Source organism: Protopterus annectens, chromosome 8.part0 (genome assembly GCF_019279795.1).
Source record: "Protopterus annectens isolate FY-2018-M chromosome 8.part0, PAN1.0, whole genome shotgun sequence".
In the NCBI taxonomy this organism is placed as follows: domain Eukaryota; kingdom Metazoa; phylum Chordata; order Ceratodontiformes; family Protopteridae; genus Protopterus; species Protopterus annectens.
The window spans coordinates 1,341,321,178-1,341,341,788 of record NC_056741.1 but is presented as its reverse complement, the minus strand read 5'-3'; the positions used below and the strand labels follow the sequence as shown (position 1 = coordinate 1,341,341,788).

General features: G+C 42.0%; 1 protein-coding gene across 2 annotated transcripts in view; it reads right to left on the bottom strand.

The window, feature by feature from the left end:
* The window catches only part of CHMP6 (charged multivesicular body protein 6), a 474,889-nt gene that overhangs the window by 74,169 nt on the left and 380,109 nt on the right, over positions 1-20,611 (bottom strand). Inside the window, exon 8 of one of the 2 annotated variants that reach the window (XM_044080884.1) lies at positions 7,252-7,544. The exons of the other annotated variant lie outside the window; for it this stretch is intronic. Coding sequence (XP_043936819.1) covers positions 7,366-7,544 — 179 coding nt within the window. The 3' untranslated portion in view covers positions 7,252-7,365. Of the gene's footprint in view, positions 1-7,251; positions 7,545-20,611 lie in introns of those variants that run through there. 2 annotated transcript variants of the gene reach the window in all.

Genomic DNA, 20,611 nt, shown 5'->3' with positions numbered 1-20,611 from the left:
CCCACCAAAGGAATTCTAACCGTAGGCAAGGTATGACAGGAAAAATTGCTTCTAGATCCTGAGAATGCTGACACCATAGGCTTTTTAGATACCACTGTAGTTTCCTCATATGCAGTCTTGCATATGGAATTAGTAGAATGCACGAGGCCATGAACCCCAAGGCTTGCAGAATTTGCCTTGCAGATACCAGGGTTTTTGTGGCCACTAGTTTGAACTAAGTTGTCAAATCAATTTGTTTCTCTGGTGTGAGGAAAGCCTTCTGGGAAGTTGTGTTCAAGCTTGCTCCCAGGAATATAATTTGTTGACAGGGTACCAGATGTGATTTCTTTTCGTTTATGGTGCACCCAAGACAAGTTAACACCTTTTGTACAAATGCCAGATGAATCAGAAGTATGTCCTGGCTTTCTGCCTGAATTAGACAATCGTTCAGGTATGGGTATATTTGAATATTTCTTTGCCTGCAAAATGCAGTGACGGGAGCTAGGCACTTTATGAATACCCTGGGCGCTGTGGATAAGCCACAGGGCAGTGCAGAGAACTGATAGTGCATGCAGCCTGCTTTGAAGCGTAGGTATTTTCTGAAAGATTCCCTGACTGGGATGTGCAGGTAGGCTTCCTTTAAATCCAGTGTTGCCAACCAGGCATCTTTGCCTATCATGGGAAGCAACTGAAGAGTTAGCATCTTGAATTTTGGAATCACCAAAAAGGTGTTTAGGATAGGATGCCATGAGCTGTCTTTTCTGGGTACCAGGAAAAGTCTTGAGTAGAAACCTTGTCCCTTTTCCTCTTCTTGTACAGTCTGAATAGCCTTTAATCTTAAGAGAGAGTGTGCTTGCTTTTGAGCCTCTGCCCACTGATTTGGGGGTAGATCTGGCCAACCGTTTTGGGTTGGTAACGTGTGGAAGTGAAATCTGTATCCTTGGGAAACAGTTTAAAACCCATTTGTCCTGGGTAATGAGTTCCCAGTTTTTTGCTTGCAGAGCAATCTTTCCCCCTAAAGGAGCAGTCAGTTGAGTAGTACTTGGAAGTTTTAAAGTTAAGTCATTGAGACAGCTTACCATAGGGGAGAGTTTTACTACTCCCTGATTTGGAAGTGTGAACCTCCCACTGCTTAGTCCTGTGCGTACCCTGGGACTGAAGTCTGGGTGTTCTGCTTGTTATGGGTTTGAACTGAAAAGGCCTGGAAGAAGCAGCAAAGGACCAATTTTTTGAGGGGCCAATGCCTACTAAATCTTGGAGGCTGCACTTGTAAGAATTCTTTAACAGTTTGCATAGATTTAGCTTTTTCCCCATCTTTTTAAGAACTTCTTCTGCTTTGTTGCCAGACAGGCAGTGCTGATTTAAGGGAGCATCCAGCAATTTAGTTTTAACATGATCTGGCAAAGATTGCTCCTTAAGCCAAGCATGCCTTCTAAGTACAGACCCGGTGACAGCAGCCCTGCAAGATGCCTCTAGTGAATCAAAAACCACATTGCAAAGTATGTTTTCCAACCTGTTCAGCAGAATGCATTAAATCATGTAAATCCTTATTTTCAGCACAACCAGGAATCAACATCATTTTCTATTCAAGCAATCCAATAATATGCTGCTGATACTTTAACATATGAAACTGGCAATTTAAGACCCTGATGTTAAGCCACGGTGGTGCAGAGGTAGTGTTGTTGCCTCACAGCAAGAGGTTCTCCCATTCAATTCTCGGCTGGAGCACCTTCTGTGTGGAGTCTGCATGTCCTCCCCGCGGTCGAGTGGCATTCGAAAGACATGCTTAGAATGGGCGTGCCTTCACTGAAGGTTTGGTGTCGAGTCAATCATTAGTGGACCAGTGTCCCGCTGTGGTGACCCCTAATTGGGAAAAGCCAAAAGAACAACAACATGGCCAAGGTTGCAGAGGTGTATACCTTCTTACCCTATCTATCCAGGGCCCTGGAATTTCTGTCAGAGGGGGTAGGATTTTTGGCAGTAGTAGCCTTAATGCCCTTTGGTCCCTGTGAAATGGTCTCAGGATTTGCAGCAGGATTTTTAAAAAGGAACTTGTGAGAATCAGGAACCCTGTAATATCTATTAGGTTTTCTGGGAGCAGGAGGTAAAGAATCAGAGGAATCCTGGCCTTCCCAGTGAAAATGCTCCCTAAGAGTATGCAAGGTTTCACCAAAAGAAAAATCCTCTGGGGGAGAAGCAGAGGGAATAAAGCCCTCTGCATCAGAATCCTCATAGGTAGATAAAGGTAAATACTGGTCTCCCTCAGAGGCGGCAGAAATTTCAGAATCTGGGTCAGAAGTATCATAAGCAAATTCAGTCCTAGGTCTCTTATAGGGGGAAGGTTGGCTTCCCCTGATTAAAGTAATAAGGTCTTTTGCCATTCTTATTATTTGTTTTTTAGGCATAGCGGCCTGACCATGCAGTCTGGGCATCAGTTTCCTAGGCATGGTTCGAGTATTAGGCCTTGAAGAAGATAGCGTCAGTTTAATATGCAAGTCAGTAGGCCTGAATACACCCTCAGAAGCCGGTGCCTGCACAGTGGCTCCGGACCCATCCAAGGTAGAGACATCCGCAGGTTCCCCAGTTGAAGCATCTTGCACCATACCGGACTCCGAATGGGTCTCAATAGAGGCCTGTGAATCTGAAGTAGCAGGTATCAGTGCGAAAGCGCCTCACTGAGTACCGGCGAACTGGCTACTAGTTTAGAAGCGTAGTCGGCAGCTTTGGACCTAGCCGGCCTGTCTCTTTGCATTTTTTTGGAATGTCGGTAGACGGGTGGCTTACCGAAGACATCTGGAAAACTGAACAGAGTACCAAAGAATTTAGAAGTGAACATATACAGACAACGGATAGTTTGTGGTTTAAATAAGGCACAAAACCGACAGCGAGGTACGTCGTGGTCAGGGCCTAGGCAAGGAATGCAGTACGAATGAAAATCTTTACGAGGTATTTGCTATCCACAACACAATTAACATTTACTGACATCCGTTTAGAGCAAGAAAAAGTTTCCCCAATGGGGTATACTTAGCTTTAGTTGACTTTGGTTCTGAAACTCGAAAATGAAAATTTCAGGAGACGGTTGACAGGCACTTGTGAACTGCTTCTGCTTCGGGCACCGCACGGCAAGAAAGACTGATGTAATGGTGTCTGCTGCATGCTTTATACACCTGACTACCTGACGTCACGGAAGAAGAGACAGCAACCGACGCAGGACCCAAGACTTTGATAATCAGGCCAGCTGAGGGCTATTGCAAGCAAATAACCCAAATGTGATGACTGCAACAGTGAAACTCGAAGAACATCTCAGGATTTCTTATTGCTCTGGTAAGTTATGACGACCAATCGACTGAAAAATTAGTAAAGCATTATGAAACTATCAGACTACATGGCAAGAAAGAACTGAAGATGGTGCATGCTGATACCCTGCTTAAACCCTGACATCAGACAGCACTGGTCATCTGTTAGCTGGGGGATGGTGAAAGACTCGGGTATTGAGGCCAGCCCATGGGCTTCTGCATGTCAGGAAGTCCCAAGGCTTAGTACTGCAACACTGACTACGATAAACAATGCAAGCCAGATTCGGAAAATCTTAAGAAACGTCTGCCAATGGGAATGTAATGGTAGGCATTTTTAAAAAGTCTAGCTGTATTAAGAATGTTAGTAAAGGGACAAGAATTAAGAAGGTCTGAAGTGATCACATTCTGAACTCTGGGACCTTGACAAAGATTGAGGAAAGTGAGATTTAGCACATGCATCCAGGTCCGTTCATTCTTTTGTCACCACAAAAATCCTTGAATAAAATCCTTTACCCATTTGGCGGACAGACACTGGTGCTATGACTGAGATAACATTTGATCCTGAACTGCTGGAAACATGAATATTTGGTTTAAACAGAACCCACAGGTACTACCAAGGAACGAATACCAGCAGTTTTCTTTGAAAGTACAGCTTTAATGAAAATGAACAAAAACCACATGCACTCCAAGCATTAACGTCTCCTATCTACTACATTTTCATTTGCAAGTTACTTCATCAGATGCGGACAGACTTGTGAACCATTCATAGGTTGGTACTAGGCTATCGGCCCTAGGGCCTATACAAGTCTAGCCAAACAATTCCCCGGATATTTCTTCCCACAATATTTACTTCCCTGGACCCTTGTCTAGCAGGGCGACTGATGTGATCCCCGGGGTGAATTTCCCATCTCCCATCCAATCGTCAAGGTTCCTTTTGAAGAGGGCCAAGGAGGCGCTCTCCTTTTATACTCCCTCTGCTTGGTGAATTAAGTTAATTACCCAATAAAATAAGAATATTAATTAGCAATTAATACAGATTGCAATAAATATAAAGTGACTGTGTGCATATACAACCTTCTCTGAATGAGAAGTACATATACCACCATTAAAAACCAGGTTACCTAAATACTTCCGTCTAAAACTTCATGTTTTATATTAAATCCTTCACAAATTAATATAAAATCATATAAAATCATGTACTTTAAAACTTTTAAGACTTATTTAAAAGGACTGCATGTAAAATATAGAAAAAGGTCTTAAAGCTCCCTCTTATAAAAGTTAAAGAAAATGTTTGGTTTGATGTTTGCAATATGTACATGACATTTTAACTTTTATAATAACTTTTATATTATGTATTTATATGTGCATTCATACAAAAACATTTTAGAAATTTTATGATGGAAATTATTTTAAACAAGTTTAGTACGATTATATTTATTTGTATACAGATGTTGATGCCAATTCACAATGCAATTTTATGTTCAGAGTGTTATTAATAGACTGGACAGCAGAGGGAGCTTTAAGACAATTTTCTATATTTTACATGCAATCCTTTTAAAGAAGTCTTAAAACTTTTAAAGTACATGATTTTATATTAATTTATGAAGGATTTAATGCAAAACATGAATTTTTAGACATAAGTGTTTAGCTAACATGGTTTTTAATGGTGGTATATGTACTTCTCATTCAGAGAAGATTGTATATGCACACAGTCACATTATATTTATTGCATTCTGTATTAATTGCTAATTACTGCGGTGGTGGTGCTGCGGTAGCGTTGTCGCCTCACAGTAAGACGTTGTCCTGTTCGATTCTCAGCTACAGCGTCTTGTGTGGAGACGCGAATGAATGGGCACACCTTCGTTGAAGGTTGTGCGTCGGGGCCGGCAACTCGGCACGTAAAAATCTACTGCCAATCACTAGAGGACCGGAGTTCCGCTGTGGCGACCCCTAACCGGGAAAAGCCGAAAGACACAACAACATTAATTGCTAATTAACATTCTTATTTTATTGGGTAATTAACTTAATTCACCAAGCAGAGGGAGTATAAAAGGAATGGTTCACAAGTCTGTCCGCATCTGATGAAGTAACTTGCAAACGAAAACGTAGTAAACAAGAGACATTAATGCCTGGAGTGTATGTGTTTTTTGTTCATTTTCATTAAAGCTGTGTTTTCAAAGAAAACTGCTGGTATTCGATCATTGGTGGTACCTGTGGATTCTGTCTCAAGAGAACTTTGGTGCCTTAGTGAATATTTTACTTTACTCTGAATATTTGGTTTACCGAGCAAGGAAGAATCGGATGGGAAGGAGTGAGGGACTCCCGCTGCCAAGAATACTTCCATTTGTATAAAACAATATGGTGACACAAAGGAAGACAGACTTGGACAGGAAGAGAATGCCAGGATTGGGGGTTGGGGTCTGGGCTGAATAGTTCCTGACTTTGAAAGGCTTTTCCTTTCTCTTGGAAGCCTCTTAGATGTTGCTTTTCAAAATCTTGTAGGTTGGTACCTTGATGCTTTAACTGCTTTTTGAAAAAGAAACTTTTTCTTCCACTTCAGGTTATTTGCCTTAAAAAAGGAAGGCTGAAAGATTTAGCTCATCCCTTGATTCAACCCCCCCCCCCCCATCAAATCTTGGAGACAACTCAGCTGCAAAAGAGCCAAACCTAACTTGCTTGTCCAGTGGAGAATTTAAAATTTCTGACTTAACATCTTCAGGACAATTTTGTGAATGTAACTAAGCAAATCTTCTCATGACTATGTCATAGAACAGTTTTAAGACGTACTTAATTACATGAGAAGCAGAAATAAAAGCAGCACTCAAATTTTCGCCTCAGAAGAGGGAAGTTAACAGTTAAACTTTTTCATGTTCTCAAAACTAGAAGTAGAAATAAACACAGCAACCTAGCAATTTAAAATTCTTTATATTGAAGCAGAAGACAAACTTTCTTCCCAAATGTGTTAAATGCTTTTCCATCCTTGCCAGAAAGAATAGAGCTAGCATTAGTAATTTGCCTAGCAAAAGCAGTCAGAGAAATCACAGCAAGGTCTACTTGAGGGTGCAAAAAGCAAGCCCTAGGGGCAATACACTGACTGTCGGGTAAACTATAAGCAGTCAGGAAAACATTCTTTAAATTAAATAAAATAGAACCGTTGCAGATTTGGGAATATCCAAATGTAGCAAATCATAATGAAATTCCTATTTTCCAGCAACTGTATTAGGAATCCCACTGAAAAAAAAACACACTTTCATATTAGAAAGTCTTTTAGAGGGAAATCTGAAGCAACACTTTCCTCAAAATCTTCAGGCTGTAAAGAAAATCTGAAGCACACCATTTTCCCTTCAATACCTGCTCTTCTGACTGAAAAGCATAGTCAGAAAGAGTAGGAACTCTATTTCTTTCTTTCCTGAAGAGGAAATAGTTAAACATAAAGCAAAATATTATGTCCCTAGCAAATCCCATTAAATCTTTTCTGACCAGTGAAATAAAACAAGAGATTTTTGTTTTCTTTTTGTTTTCTTTCCCCGGGAACCTCCCTGGAAAAAGATCAACCAAAACAGGTGGGCTATCATGGGGTTCAGGCTCCCTTAGCTGTCTATGTGACAGACCTTCACCTGCTCCTTCCCCAGGGACTGATAAGAGTGGCTCTCTTTCTTGCCAGCAGAGGCAGTGACTATCCCCTGGTCTTTAGTGGCTGTGTTTTTTATATGGGGGTGCAGGCAGTCATATCGTGTGGAAGTCGCCATTTAGTCTGATAAGCTTGACAGTCATTTTGGCAGGCTATAACCCAAATAGCTTAGATTACTTCAACAGTGCTCCGACAGAAAATCCTATCTAACAAAGAAGTCTCAATGAGCACCATCTCATCTGACATTCTGCTGTACCTGTAATGTACAGTTACACCATGGTTTGGGTAGGTGCTATTTAGAACAGCTGTAAAATGTTAAAAATTGTAAACAAACTGGCAACTCACAATGTGAAAATCAGTTATATTAACTGCTTGGTAAGTACAACTTCCACCACTGTACTATGTTCATCATTCTCACTGCTGCAATAGCCTTTGGCTAATTGGGCTGATTACCAAAGCTCATCTTACTGGGAGGAAGGAAGGATGGATAAGTGTCCAGGATCCCCTGGAGAAAGGTCCTAGCAAAGCCAGTCCTGGACCTGGAAAAGGAATCCAGTATTTCATGTTTATAGGAGTACGTACAGCTGACCATGTAGTTGCTTCTGGAAAACTTCTATAGTCCACCCTTTCTGATATACCTTCAAAGAAAACAAGGCTCTGTTAATGTGCCTCAATCCTACTTGGAAAGGTTTATCATGGTGAGAACAAGAAAAGATATAGTAAGGAAAAACCAACTAGAATATTATGAATCAACACCGATTGTCATTTTCCAGTTCCATACTAGGAATGCCGCAGCTCTACAGCTTTCCTAAAGGAATTAGTACTGACAACATAACACCAGAGTTGCAAAAGTATGACAAGACTGTATAGAATCACTTCTCTCTCATTTAAATTCTGAAAGTAATGAGGGAGATAGATGGCTAAATTCAAGGTACACTCCTGATAGCTGTAAAGGTATATATGTGGCTGATTCTGTCTACAGATAACCCTATTTGCATGAAAAAACAAAACCCATCATGAATACCTGCAACCTGGATAATCTCTTGCAGTTGTTAAAGCAATAAACTAGTTCGTCTACAAACAATGAACCAAAAAACTGCCAGAAGAGTTAGTTTCAACATGGAAATGACTTTCCCAGCAAAAAGTAAAGATCCCAATTAAATGTCACCTAAATAACAGGTGACCTTGCATATCAGCAGACAAACTTCTGCAGAACAGCTACAGCAAAGTTAAAAACAGAGAAGAAACTATTTGGGACTGCACAGAACTTCCCTGTAGCTGCTTCAAATCATGCTTTTGGTATCGCAGTTAACTGTGGATTGCAGTCAATAAATGGTATGGGGTGGGGGTGGAGGTTATGGCTGAAACTTACTTTCTGGCTTTTCATTTGCTCAATTTCATGTCTTGCTTTAAAATAATAGACTGCATGTGCATGAAGTACATCTGAATACTTTGCGGCTACTGTTTTGTTAAAACGGTCCCGGATTTCACATAATGTCCCTGATTCTGCATCATAGATTTGGTTTGGCAGGTAACCGATAACTGCAGTCATTTAATGGGGTGGGCTGTGGCTGCAGGCACTTTATACTCTGTTTGCTTATCCCATTTACATAGACTGCATTTATAAAAATAAATTAGATTTTTTTTTCTCTGGCTACTGTTTGTGCATACTAAAGCTGACCATGACTATCAGTAACCTCCTGGTCAAAGAGATGGTCTGACAAAAGCCAGTCTTGACGCCTAACTGGATACTTATTTGGTAGGTGTGAAGCAGTTGGTAACTTCTCTGCCAACAACATATTTACTTGTAGGGCAGTTGCTGTCATAAATGTAAGCAAGTCACTTGCTCAGATTTTGGTCACTGGAGGCACTTGAGAACGGAGTGCTCTGCTAGTTTTTACTTCTACCTCATGTCGGTGCTGCAATGGGCTTGCTTCACAGTTGCACAGTATGTAAGGTATTACAGCAAATTAGCACTATTACTCATTCTATGACTTATCCCAGGTGTGATTTTGGAATCACCAGTACACACACATTCCAGCAATTTCAGTACTGCACCTTTGACCACCTGTAAACTAGTTTGGAATCTTGTCCAATATTGGAATAATTAACCCCCCCCCCCCCCCCCCCCATGGAATGTACTCAGTCACTTATGCATCTTGAAAGGGTTTTATTCCAGAAAAACCTTATGTACTGTAGTATCACAGACTAGGTATGGTAGATATTTCTTGAATTCATAATCATAGAATGTACAAGGTAGCTGGATATGTGGCCATTTGCACCTTGCCAGTCGTCGTCGTCTTCTGGCTTTTTCCCCAGTTAGGGGTCTCCACAGCGGATCACCTGTCCTCTCATGACTGGCAGTGGAGTTTTACAGTGTCGAGTTGCCAGCCCGGTGCCCAAGCTTCCACAGAAGGCACACACGCACTCACACCTAGGGCCAATTTAGTGTGTCCCATCCACCTGCAGCATGTCTTTGGGATGTGGGAGGAAACCGGAGCACCCGGAGGAAACCCACGCGGCCACATGGAGGACATGCAGACTCCGCAGAGAAGGCACCCCAGCAGAGGATCGAACCGGAGAACCTCTTGCTGTGAGGTGACAATGCTAACCACTGCACCACCGTGGCCGCCCCAATTTGCACCTTGCCATACTCATCCTTAAAACCTTACATCTCCTTCTTCAAGGAATGACAGGCCAGTCATACTGCGGGTAAACTTATGAAAATCTATCCCATTGTCTAATGCCTTCTTAAAGGAAGAAAGTGGAACTTTACTCACAATAAGCATCGTTGGCTTGCGAATCAGACAAGGAAAAAGCACTATCTATGTCAGAATCCTCTGACATTTTCCTCTAGAATATACAGAGCTATTTAGTCTTCTGGTACTGACTGCTGTCCTTACGAACAAACAAAATTTATTTGGAGGAGCAGCATCTAACTTTTTTTTTTCCCCCTAGGGACATCACTGGAAGGATACCAACTGAGGGATGGCACTGGGCAACAGGTCTCTTTCCCTAAAACCTCCAAGATGAACTTCCTGGAGAAGCTCCCAGACCCAAAGAAGATGGTTCTCCCATGCACTGATTGGATAACGGAACAACTGCAGAAGACATGATCGCAGAAGGGACTACACCAGAGAAACTTGGAGAAACTAGTGAGTGGTCTTAGAAACAATGGTCACTGCACTCACCCACCGGCAGCTGAGGCATTATCTGAGCCTGCAGTGTAGGCAAAGGCTCCTATTCCGTGGTCTTCTCTTTAGGTACAGCAGGAGAAGAAACAGCAAGACGGATGTAAGAATCTCTGCTGCCTGACTGCCAGTAAGTGCTGCTGGGAAGTCTTGGTCAGCAGGTAAGTTGTCAGAGAAATTTTCACAAGCAGCACAAACGCACACTTCTCCACAAAGACCCTCAAAATTTAAAAGTAAAAGCATAAGCAGTACACAAAAATGCTGGCAGAACTCAAGATTCCTTTCACAGAAAGTGCTTAGAGAAAACAAGAAATGAAGGTTAGATGTCATGGTGTACATACCCACCAAACATAAAATACATCTGTATCCATAAATACACTTCCATATGCATAGATATGACACCTTCAAGCAAAGTGTCTCAAGCAGTATAATAATGACAAGCAACTTGTCAAAAAGTGTACAGAAGCACCAAAATACACTGCTTTAAGAGCAAAAATACTTGCTCAGATTTTGGCTCCCGGAGGCAACACCCCGAGAATGGAGTGCTCTGCTAGCTTTTACTTCTACCTTACACTGGTGCTGTAATGGGCTTGTTTCACAGCTGCACACAGTGTGCAAGGTGTTAACAATACAGTAGCACCATTACTCATTCTGTGATTCATCCTAGATGATGCTTTTCAAATCACTAATGCACGGATTCCAATTTTTAAATCTTTGGATTTTAAAATGTCTCAAAAGTAGTATATTTTCTCTTAAAAACAGTCCCCATATTGAATAATAAGCCCCATTCCAAAAACAAGCAGTTTCTGACAAGAAATTTCTGATATTAATAAAATTGCCAGTATTCTTCAGAAAAAAATACATCAATGTACTTTTGGGATGTGTAATCTTCCTCCATAGTACATGTACAGACTTCACTTCTCAAAGTCACCCTCCAATGTAAAAGATGAATGGGACGCACTTTATCAACTGCTATATTGTATACTCATGGTTACATATGCTGCATACTGTAGTTCATTGTTTATATTTCATAAAAGATATATCTAGCATTATCACTGCTTATTCACTACTGTCTGCATCTGCTCTGATAAAGTAAGGAAAGGGAGAACTTCTCAGCAAACCCCCTACAGAAAGCACCTTTACTACCCTGCATATCAGAGAGATAGGCTACTTGTTGGTTTACACTTTTAAGTCAGGCACAGTACATGCTATTAGGTTCCACAGCCATGATTATTTTGTCATCCTTTACAAACCCAATAACAAAGACGACTACCTGCCTACAGACTTTTACCAGTGCTATTTCCTCAAGGAAAGACTGGAACATGGATTGATGCAATGGCAAGAGCCTCAGGTTCCACTAAGTTAGAGAAATATACTCTCTTGTTACACACCTCAGAGTCTTAGATGGGTGGCAAAAGTGAAACTGAGGTATCTCGGTGCAGTGGCAGCCCACAGACTACAAAGGCAGGGTTCTTGCACAATAAATCAATCCAATAAACTAGGTAGACAGCTGGAGGATGAGGAAGCACACAGGATTCTAAGATAACATCTTTAAAGGACAGCTCCAAGAGTGGATGCGGTGTGGGGGTAGAGGGCATTAGAGGACAAAGCTATATTTATTTACTTTAATTTGTTAATCAGGATAGTCTAACTGGGCTAATATATCGCCTTTTTCAGTGAAAGCCCAAGGAGAAAAGCCCCACAATAATACAATACAGATATAACAAAAGAAAACAGCGGCTTTTAGCGATAACAATTGAGAGATAAAGCATTATGCAACGGCATTACAAAAATAAGAAATATATGCACACAATATATATTATCAAAATAGTTCTATAAGAAGAGTAAAGGGGGAAGAAAGAAGCAGAGGAGTATGTGCAAGTTGAGGAGATTACCGGGGAAGTGGGAATGAAAAGAAATTGAATAACATTTTACATAAATTTTACAGAGAAACTAATGTTAGGAAATACAATGGAAAATTAAGAAACAGAAATAGTAAATGTAGAAAGGAAACTGTAGAAGAGGAAAGCTAAGGCAAGAAGTAAAGTGTATATTCATCAATTTTGTATGGCTACATATAATTCATAATGAGTAATTTTGTATTTAATCAGATGTACAAGCTATTTTAGTACAGTTGACTCCTATGTGTTATATTATACACTGATAGTATCAGTATTATTTAAAAATAAGTTATCTACTCACCATCCCATCCCTATCTGTGTTGTACATTTTCATTCTTCCTCAACTAATGGATTCAGATCTGATCACTCGTATCCGACTCAGCCGCTGCTAAAGCTCTTGGCAACCAAAAGAACTCTCGAGCTTCTTCCTTTCCCATAATGCACCAACCCTAAGTACCTCAGACCTTGTTTGCTGACTTTAGAAAAAAATAAATACTTATTGACAAATAGGAAGAAGACTACATCTGGAGCTCAACATAAACGACAGTCATATCCTGTTACTCATTCTTCCAAAAGCTTATACAGGATGGAGGCTGGTCGTGGAGAGTTCAGGAAGAATGAAAATGGACAACACAGATGGAACGTTACAGTGTGCACTTAACTTCTTTATCTGATGTCAATTTTCATTCTATCCTCAACTGTTGGGACAGAGTCCCTAGCAACCTAAAATCCAGGGTGGACTCAAGAAAGGATATTTCTGAGCACCACTGAACTAAATGATGCTCTGTCTCTGGAGACCAGATCTAACTTGCAATGGGTAATAAAGGTATGGGGAGAAGCCCAAGTTACTGCTGTACATATATCATGCATGGACATTCTGGACTGAAACACTAAAGAGGTGGCCATTTTTACTTCTGCAAATGAAACAAATTGGTCAGTTCTGTAGGTAAAAATGTAATGGTCTGTGGACATCCAATACATGTAACATATTTAGGAAAGAACACCTGTAAATTCATGCAGTGATTGATATTAGATTGTGACACCTTAGAAAGAAAGGTTGCATTAGTCCTTAATGTAACCCTATCCTTGTGAAAAATCAAGTGTGGTGGTTTAGAGGACAATGCTTGAATCTCAGAAATTCTTCTGGCAGAGGTGATGGCTCCCAGAAAAATGGTTTTCCAAGAAAGGTATTTCAGTTCACATGTAGCTGGTTTGTAGGGGGATTGAGCCTGCAGTACCAGATTCAGGTCCCATGGAGGAGTATGATTTTTAAAAGGCTTCTGAGAAGAAAAGTGTTTTTCAGGAAGGCTTTGCTCAATTTATGAGATGCTAGATGGAACCATCGAAACCAATGTGAAAATTTGATATTGCTGCTAGCTGAACTTTAACTGTAAACACACTAGATCCTTCTTTAAAAAGATGCATCAGAAATTCAAGGATGGTATGTGTGATGCCCGTGCACTGGCCCAGTAATCAAGAAGTCTCAATCCTCATCACTAACACCAGTGAGGGGCGTGCACATTACTATGTACTTGTTATTCTTCCAAAGTACAATTTCCTTTAACAGCACACAAGAGATCACAGTCAGTCTGGGGCTGGTTCCTCCCTTTCTCTCCACATCCCTAAGACGACTCCCCACTGGCACAGCTATAGGGTTCAGATCTCAGCTGATGCCCCTTTCTGCCCAGGCTATAAGGTAGTAATCCACTGCCAGCAACTACCCTTATCAGCTAATATAAAGGCCGTACAGGGCTAGACTAATCCGGCTATATCTATCTCTAAGAGAAATCGCTGTTCTAAATACTACTTGCATACAGAGCTAGCAAGTGCTGGTGAGTGGATGTTCTTGCTAGATCCAAGACGAGATACAAAATGCTCAATCTTTCTCGTTGAGAAACTCTTAAATTGATGATGCACAGTACTGCTGACTCATCTCAGATTACATCATTTTTATCACTTCTCCTTTAGTCCCCAGGCTAACAGAAACTCAAAATTTACCTTTCTTTGTAAACTGCACCTGCCAGGAAACCACAGCAATAAAATACACTTTTACGTGTGAAACCTAGTAATTACCTATGTCTTAAAACAATAGAAAGAATTTCCTAGTCCAGACATCCTGTCTCCGAGCTTGAGTGCAAACACAGTTGTAAAATTCTTTACTTAACAGCTTTCTTACAAGCAGGGTGCACTGTGGTTACATTTCTGAGCTCAGTACAACATATAGTTTAATCATAACATATAGTTCTTGCAATAAAATGGAAAGTTCAGCAACAAAACCAACGAATTCAAACAGCAAGGAATAAAATTCTTGCAGCAGCTTTTATTCACCAAGATAAGCAGCACCTTATTCAGTAAGCGCTTTCGTCATGCAAAGACTTCTTCAGACTGAATAAAGATTGTTCCACATTAAACATTTAAATACTAAAATTTCAAACAATTATCTTAAAGATGAAAATCCATTAAAAATGCATTTTAGAATTATTAAACATTCATAACTTAAACCACTTGACTTCTACATAACTATTAACATTCAGGATTGTAATATGTTAATATTTTAACCTTTTTCTTTTTAAATAAACTTTAAATTTTTCTTTAGCATTCAACCCAGGAGGGCGACTTGCATCTAATTTCACAATCCAGCAGTACTTCCATTTTAACTCTTCGTCTGCTGCCAACCTACTATCAAAATTCAAAACTTTATCTATTACCATAACTTTGGGACTACCATTACATTTGTCATTCATATAATATCTGCCCCATGCATTAGTATCATCATTCTTTTGGACAGCATACAAGTACTTTAATTCTTTTGTAAAATTCTCTAGTTGTCATACCAATATAATAAGAGGTACATTGTGTGCAGATAGAAAGATAAACAACAAACTTCATCATGCAAACATTTTCATTGAAAACATGGATTTTGATATTATTGATGCACAGTAAAGTTTGCTTTACATTTGTAAAACAAGCGTGTGGATTATATTAATATTTAAAATGACCTAGAATTATCTACAAAATTCTGTCTGGCTGGGCTGGCAGCCCCTCAGTTTTTCACCCCTCCCCCCTGAGAAAACAAGCTAGTTTTTAAGCGTCCCTTGAGAAACATTGCTTGAGAGGGTTAGGTCTATTTGGGTATACCTTACCCTATTCCCCATCTTGAGAGTCCATCTGCGTTGGCATTGCTAATCCCACTGCGGTGCTGCACTGACATATCATATGCTTGCAACCCTAGGCTCCACCTGAGTAACTTGGCATTTTGCTGGCTGGCTCGATGTAACCATGTTAGGTGATTGTGATCTGCAAGTACAGTAAATATTCTTCCATACAGATAAGGCTGAAGAATCTGCAGTGCCCACACTATGGCTAGACATTCCTTTTCTACTGCTGCATAGCACTTCTTCCACGGTTGAAGCCTAAGACTGAGATAAACCACCGGGTGCTCTTCTCCCTCTGAAGAAAAATGGCTAAGTACAGCCCCCACCCCATGGTTCAAAGCATCCACCTGCACAACAAATTCTTTGCTGTAATCTGAACTGGCTAACACAGGGGGTCCTCCTAAAGCTTCTTTAAGCTTCTAGAATGCTGCTCACATGCTGGGGTCCACACTACTTTATCTGGCCTGTTTTTACTTGTCAGGTCTGTGAGGGGAGCAGCTATACTACTATAACTGGGGACAAACTTTCTGTAGTATCCTGCTGTCCCTAAGAATGCCCTCACCTGCTTTTTGGTAACAGGTGCAGGCCATGCCTGAATGGCTTCCACTCTGGCTGGTTCTGGCCTGATCTTACCACTCCCACTCTATGTCACAGGTAGGAGACCTCTGCCATACCCACCTAACATTTGCTGGGCTTAATGGTCAACCCTGCCCTCTGTAGTCTGCCCAGCAACTCCCTGACATGCTAAAGGTGCTCTTGCCAGGAATGGCTGTAGATGGCAACATCATCTAAGTAAGCAAAGGCAAACCCTCATGCTCCTGATAGGATACAATCTACCAGCCTCTGGGAAGTCGCTGGGGCATTTTTCATTCCAAAAGGCATCTTTGTGAACTCATACAAGCCAAAAGGACTCACAAAGGCTGACCTTTCTCTAGCACTAAAGGGCACCTGCCAGTAACCCTTGGTAAGATCAATGGTGGTAAGATACTTAGCCCCACCCAGCTGCTCTAGGGCTTCATCTGTCTTAGGCATGGGGTAAGCATCTGACTGTGTGACTATTTAATTTCCAGTAGTCCACACATAACCTTGTGCTGCCATCCTTCTTTGGCACCAGCACCTGGGGAGGTCCAGGGACTATTGGGACTCTTGAATTACCCCTAGTTCCAACATTTCTGCATCTCCTCCCTCAGAGTCTGTTTGACACTGCCAGGCACCCTATAAGGGGCCTGCCTAATAGGCCTTTGGGGTCCTGTATCCACCTGGTGCTGCACCAGGTGGGTGCACCCTGGTTTCCCAGTGAACATGTCCCCAAACTCCTGTAGCACTGCATGGATTTCTCGAACCTGGGTAAGAGACAACTGCTGGGACATGGCTATCCCTTCCACTGAGGTATCAGTCCAAGCCTCACTGAGGAGATCAGTCACCAGCTCTCCCTCAGACTCCTCCTGCAATCCACTGCAAATACTCAGCACAAGGGTCTCCCTATCATGGTAAGGTTTCATCGTGTTAACATAGTACAATTTGTGCCCCTGCCTCCTGCCTAGCAGTTCCATGTAGTTAGCATCCCTGACCTTCCTTACCACCTTGCAGAGTCCCTCCCAGGCTGCTTGCAGCTTGTTGTGTCTGACAAGAATGAGAACCATTACCGGCTGCTCTACAGCATACCCTCTAGCTCAAGCATTCCTGTCATACCATACCTTTTTCTGCTGTTGGGCTTCTGCCAGGTTCTCCTGGGCCAAGCCCATGAGTTGCCTGATCCTTGTCCTGAAGTTTAGGACATACGCCAAAACAGACCCCTTGTGAGATTCACATTCACCTTCCTACTCATCTCGAATTAAATCTAGAGATCCTCTCACCCTATGCCCGTACAACAACTCAAAGGGTGAAAAGCCTGCGGATTCCTGGGGAAACTCTCTGTAAGCAAACAGATGGGGCAAATATCTGTCCCACTCCCTCTTATACTGGTCTGCAAATGCTCATAGCATGGACTTGATTGTAGAGTTTAACCTCTCAACTAGACCATTAGTCTGGGGATGATAGGGGGTGGTCTTTAGGTGATTTACCCCACAGTACTTCCACAGACAAGCCAGCAGGTCTGACATGAAATTGGCACCTCTTGACAGTCAGTATTTCTTTTGGGAAACCCACCCTGCTGAAAATCTCAAAGCATTTGCCACCTTTTCTGCCTCAATGGAGGACAAAGCCACTGCCTCAGGATATCTTGTAGCATAATTTACTACCACTGGGATATACATTTTCACTGTGGAAATTGGGGTACTCAGGGACCCCACAATATCTGTAGCTACTCTCTGAAATGGCTCCTCAATCACAGGCAAAGGCATCAAAGGAGCTTTCACCTTGTCTCCTGCCTTGCCTACCTTTTGGCACTGCTCACAGGTCCTGCATTACCCTGTTACATCTCTGGAAATCCGAGGCCAATAAAAGTGCTGCATAACGCGTCTCTTGGTATGTTTTATGCCCATACGACCTGCAAAGGAATATCATGGGCTATGGCTAGAAGTGCCAGAGAGTAGACTCTAGGCACTACCAACTACTGTATTCTCTCACTTTCTAGCCCTCCCTCAGGGGTCCACTCTCTATACAGTAACCCTTTGTCCCAGTATACAGATTCCCCCTTCCCTTGAAAATCAGGTGCCTCACTAGCTACTTGCCTCAGGCCTTGTAATGTAGAGTCTGAGAGCTGAGCCTGTAACCTGTCCCAGCTCCACTTCCACAGGAAGTCTGCTATCCTCTGACAGCGGTGCCTCACTGTCAGCCTGGGTACTACTACTCACCTCTGCCCTTGCAGTCAATCTGTCCAAAGGAACATCAGTACTAACAAGCAGTTGTGGCTCACCTTCAGTCTCACTGCTGCAGGGTAGATCCCGCCCTGAAGTAACCATCTCACCAGTCCTGGCTGCAAGTATGCAGTCTGTCTGGGTCTCCCCCAGGCTACCAGACCCACATGCTTGTCTCCAAGCCTGACTGCGTGTAACTGCATTAAGACATGGTACTGCCTTATCAAAATCCTTCCCTAGCAGGACATCTGCAGCATGGTAGTTTGGTACCCCTGCTGTCTCAAGACAACCTACTAATGGAATTTTGTCTTTCCCACTTACTGGCTCTCTCACCTTTTGTTCCCCACCTTGCCTCCTTGGACATCTATATGCCACATGGCCCTACTGGTTGCATTCAAAACATTTAACCCTAGGTCCTGGACGTGTACCTGGACTACTGGCTTCCCCTGCTACTGGCAGATTCTGTTGGGGCAGTCTGGGCTGCCTACCATGGGATCCTTTAGACCCATGAGCAGCACTGGGTGTCCCTTTCCTGTGCAATGATGCCCTGCTTGCTAGGTATAGGTCTCCCTTATTCCCCAACTCATCTGAAGTACCACATTGTCTATCAGCTAACCAGATCCTCATGTCCTCAAAGTGCTAAGGGCTTGTTCCCTCACCAAAAGGTCTGCCAGCCCTTCAAAGGCTGTGACCCGATATCCACTCACCCACCTATAGAAATAAGTGCTTAGTTCAGCAATATATTCAGACACACTTTCATCTGCCTTGTGTCTATGCTCACAAAACTTTTTCCTATAAGCTTCAGGTGTTGGCTTAAAAAATTCTAGAAAACCATTCTTTACAGCAGTATAAGTATAATAAAAAAAATCATGATCAGACAGTTTAGACAGCACAGTTGCAGCTTTACCATGGAGTAAGGGGGTCAGGAACCGTAGCCAGAGCCTTTGGTCAACATCATACTGTTTACAGACCCTCTCAAACATATGAATGAAACTATCAAAATTATCCCCCTCTGTAAACTGTGGAAGAAATTTACTGATCTTTTGTGCTTCTGGGGTTCAGTTACTCCCTTCCCCATTCATTCCATGACTCTGGCAAAGAGTCAGCATCTCCATGACTCTGGCAAAGAGTCAGCATCTCCTTTTCATGTTGCCTTTGCCTCTCCTTGTCCTCAGTTTCTATTTCCAAACACCTGGCCTACAACTCAAGTGTCTTTAGCTCCAGATGGATTTTTAAGCCCTCTGTAAAAAGGTTGAGCTGTCCATTCCCTGAGTGTTGTACATCTCCACAGCCAGTCTGACTGCCCTCCTGGTTGCTATTTCCTGATGCAGCTGGGACCAAAGCTGCAATCATGTCTGCTTTAGTCAGGTTTCCATGCACCAGTCTTTTAGCCTGGCACATCTCAGCCAAATGGCTCCTTATCGGCTTGCCATACTCCTCTGCTGACATGCTTGCCTGCTCTCTCTGACTAAGATAACAAAAGAAATAAAACAATTGCGATCTGAACTCTGAATGTTCACTGCGTGGCTGATTTAGAGTACAAAAACACCTTCAGTGATCACTGTACACGAGCCACACGACTACAAGCCAATAAGTATATGATATGGCTAACTCACCACAATCAAGCAATTAATATTTGATGTAGCTATCCCACCACTGCCAAACAATTAATATGCGATGCCCGTGCACTTGCCCAGTAATCAAGGAGCCTCAAAATCCTCATCACTAACACCAGTGAGGGGCGTGCACAATGGGAGGATAATAAGTACACATAGTAAAGTACAATTTCCCTTAAGAGCACACAGAGATCAGTCAGTCAGTCTGTGGCTGGTTTCTCCCTTTCTCTCCAGATCCCCAGTAAGACTCACCACTGGCACAGCTATACAGTTCAGATCTCAGATGAGTAGTCCAGCCAAAACCTCCAGTACCCTCTCTGTCCAACCAGTGCTTCATGTGCCTGCCCAAGTAGCTGACACACACACACACTGAGATTTGGTTTATATACACAGAGACACTCCTGGGGAAGGCTGGCACATGTTCTCCAGCTATGCCCCATTCCGCCCAGGCTATAAGGTAGTAATCCCACTGCCACCAGTTTCCCTTATTAGCTACTATAAATGCTCTTACCAAAGGTTGCTCAATTTTACTGTGCAATATTATTATCATCATCCAATTAGTAAGTGTGACAGCAAGGCTATTGGAGTGGCTTTGTACAGTCTCATCAAATACATGCAAGTACTCTAGAGCTTAAATTATCTCTACACAAAACAGCCACAATTGAAAGGTTTAAAAATATTTAATAAATAATAAAAACACAAGACAATACTTATTACTTCAACACAATGACAATAAAGTGTTCAGAAATCATAGGAAAATGCTTTAAAACATTATTGTAGGACAGTGACAAATTTAAAAAACCAGCTAGACTAATCTGGCTAATTCATCTATCTCCAAGAGAAATCACTGTTCTAAATACTACTTGCATACAGAGCACACAAGTGCTGGTGAGTGGATGTTCTTACTAGATCCAAGACGAGATACACAATGCTCAATCTTTCTGTCTGAGAAAGTCTTAAATTGATGATACACAGTACTGCTGACTCATATCAGATTACATCATTTTTATCACTTCTCCCTTAGTTCCCAGGCTAACAAACTCA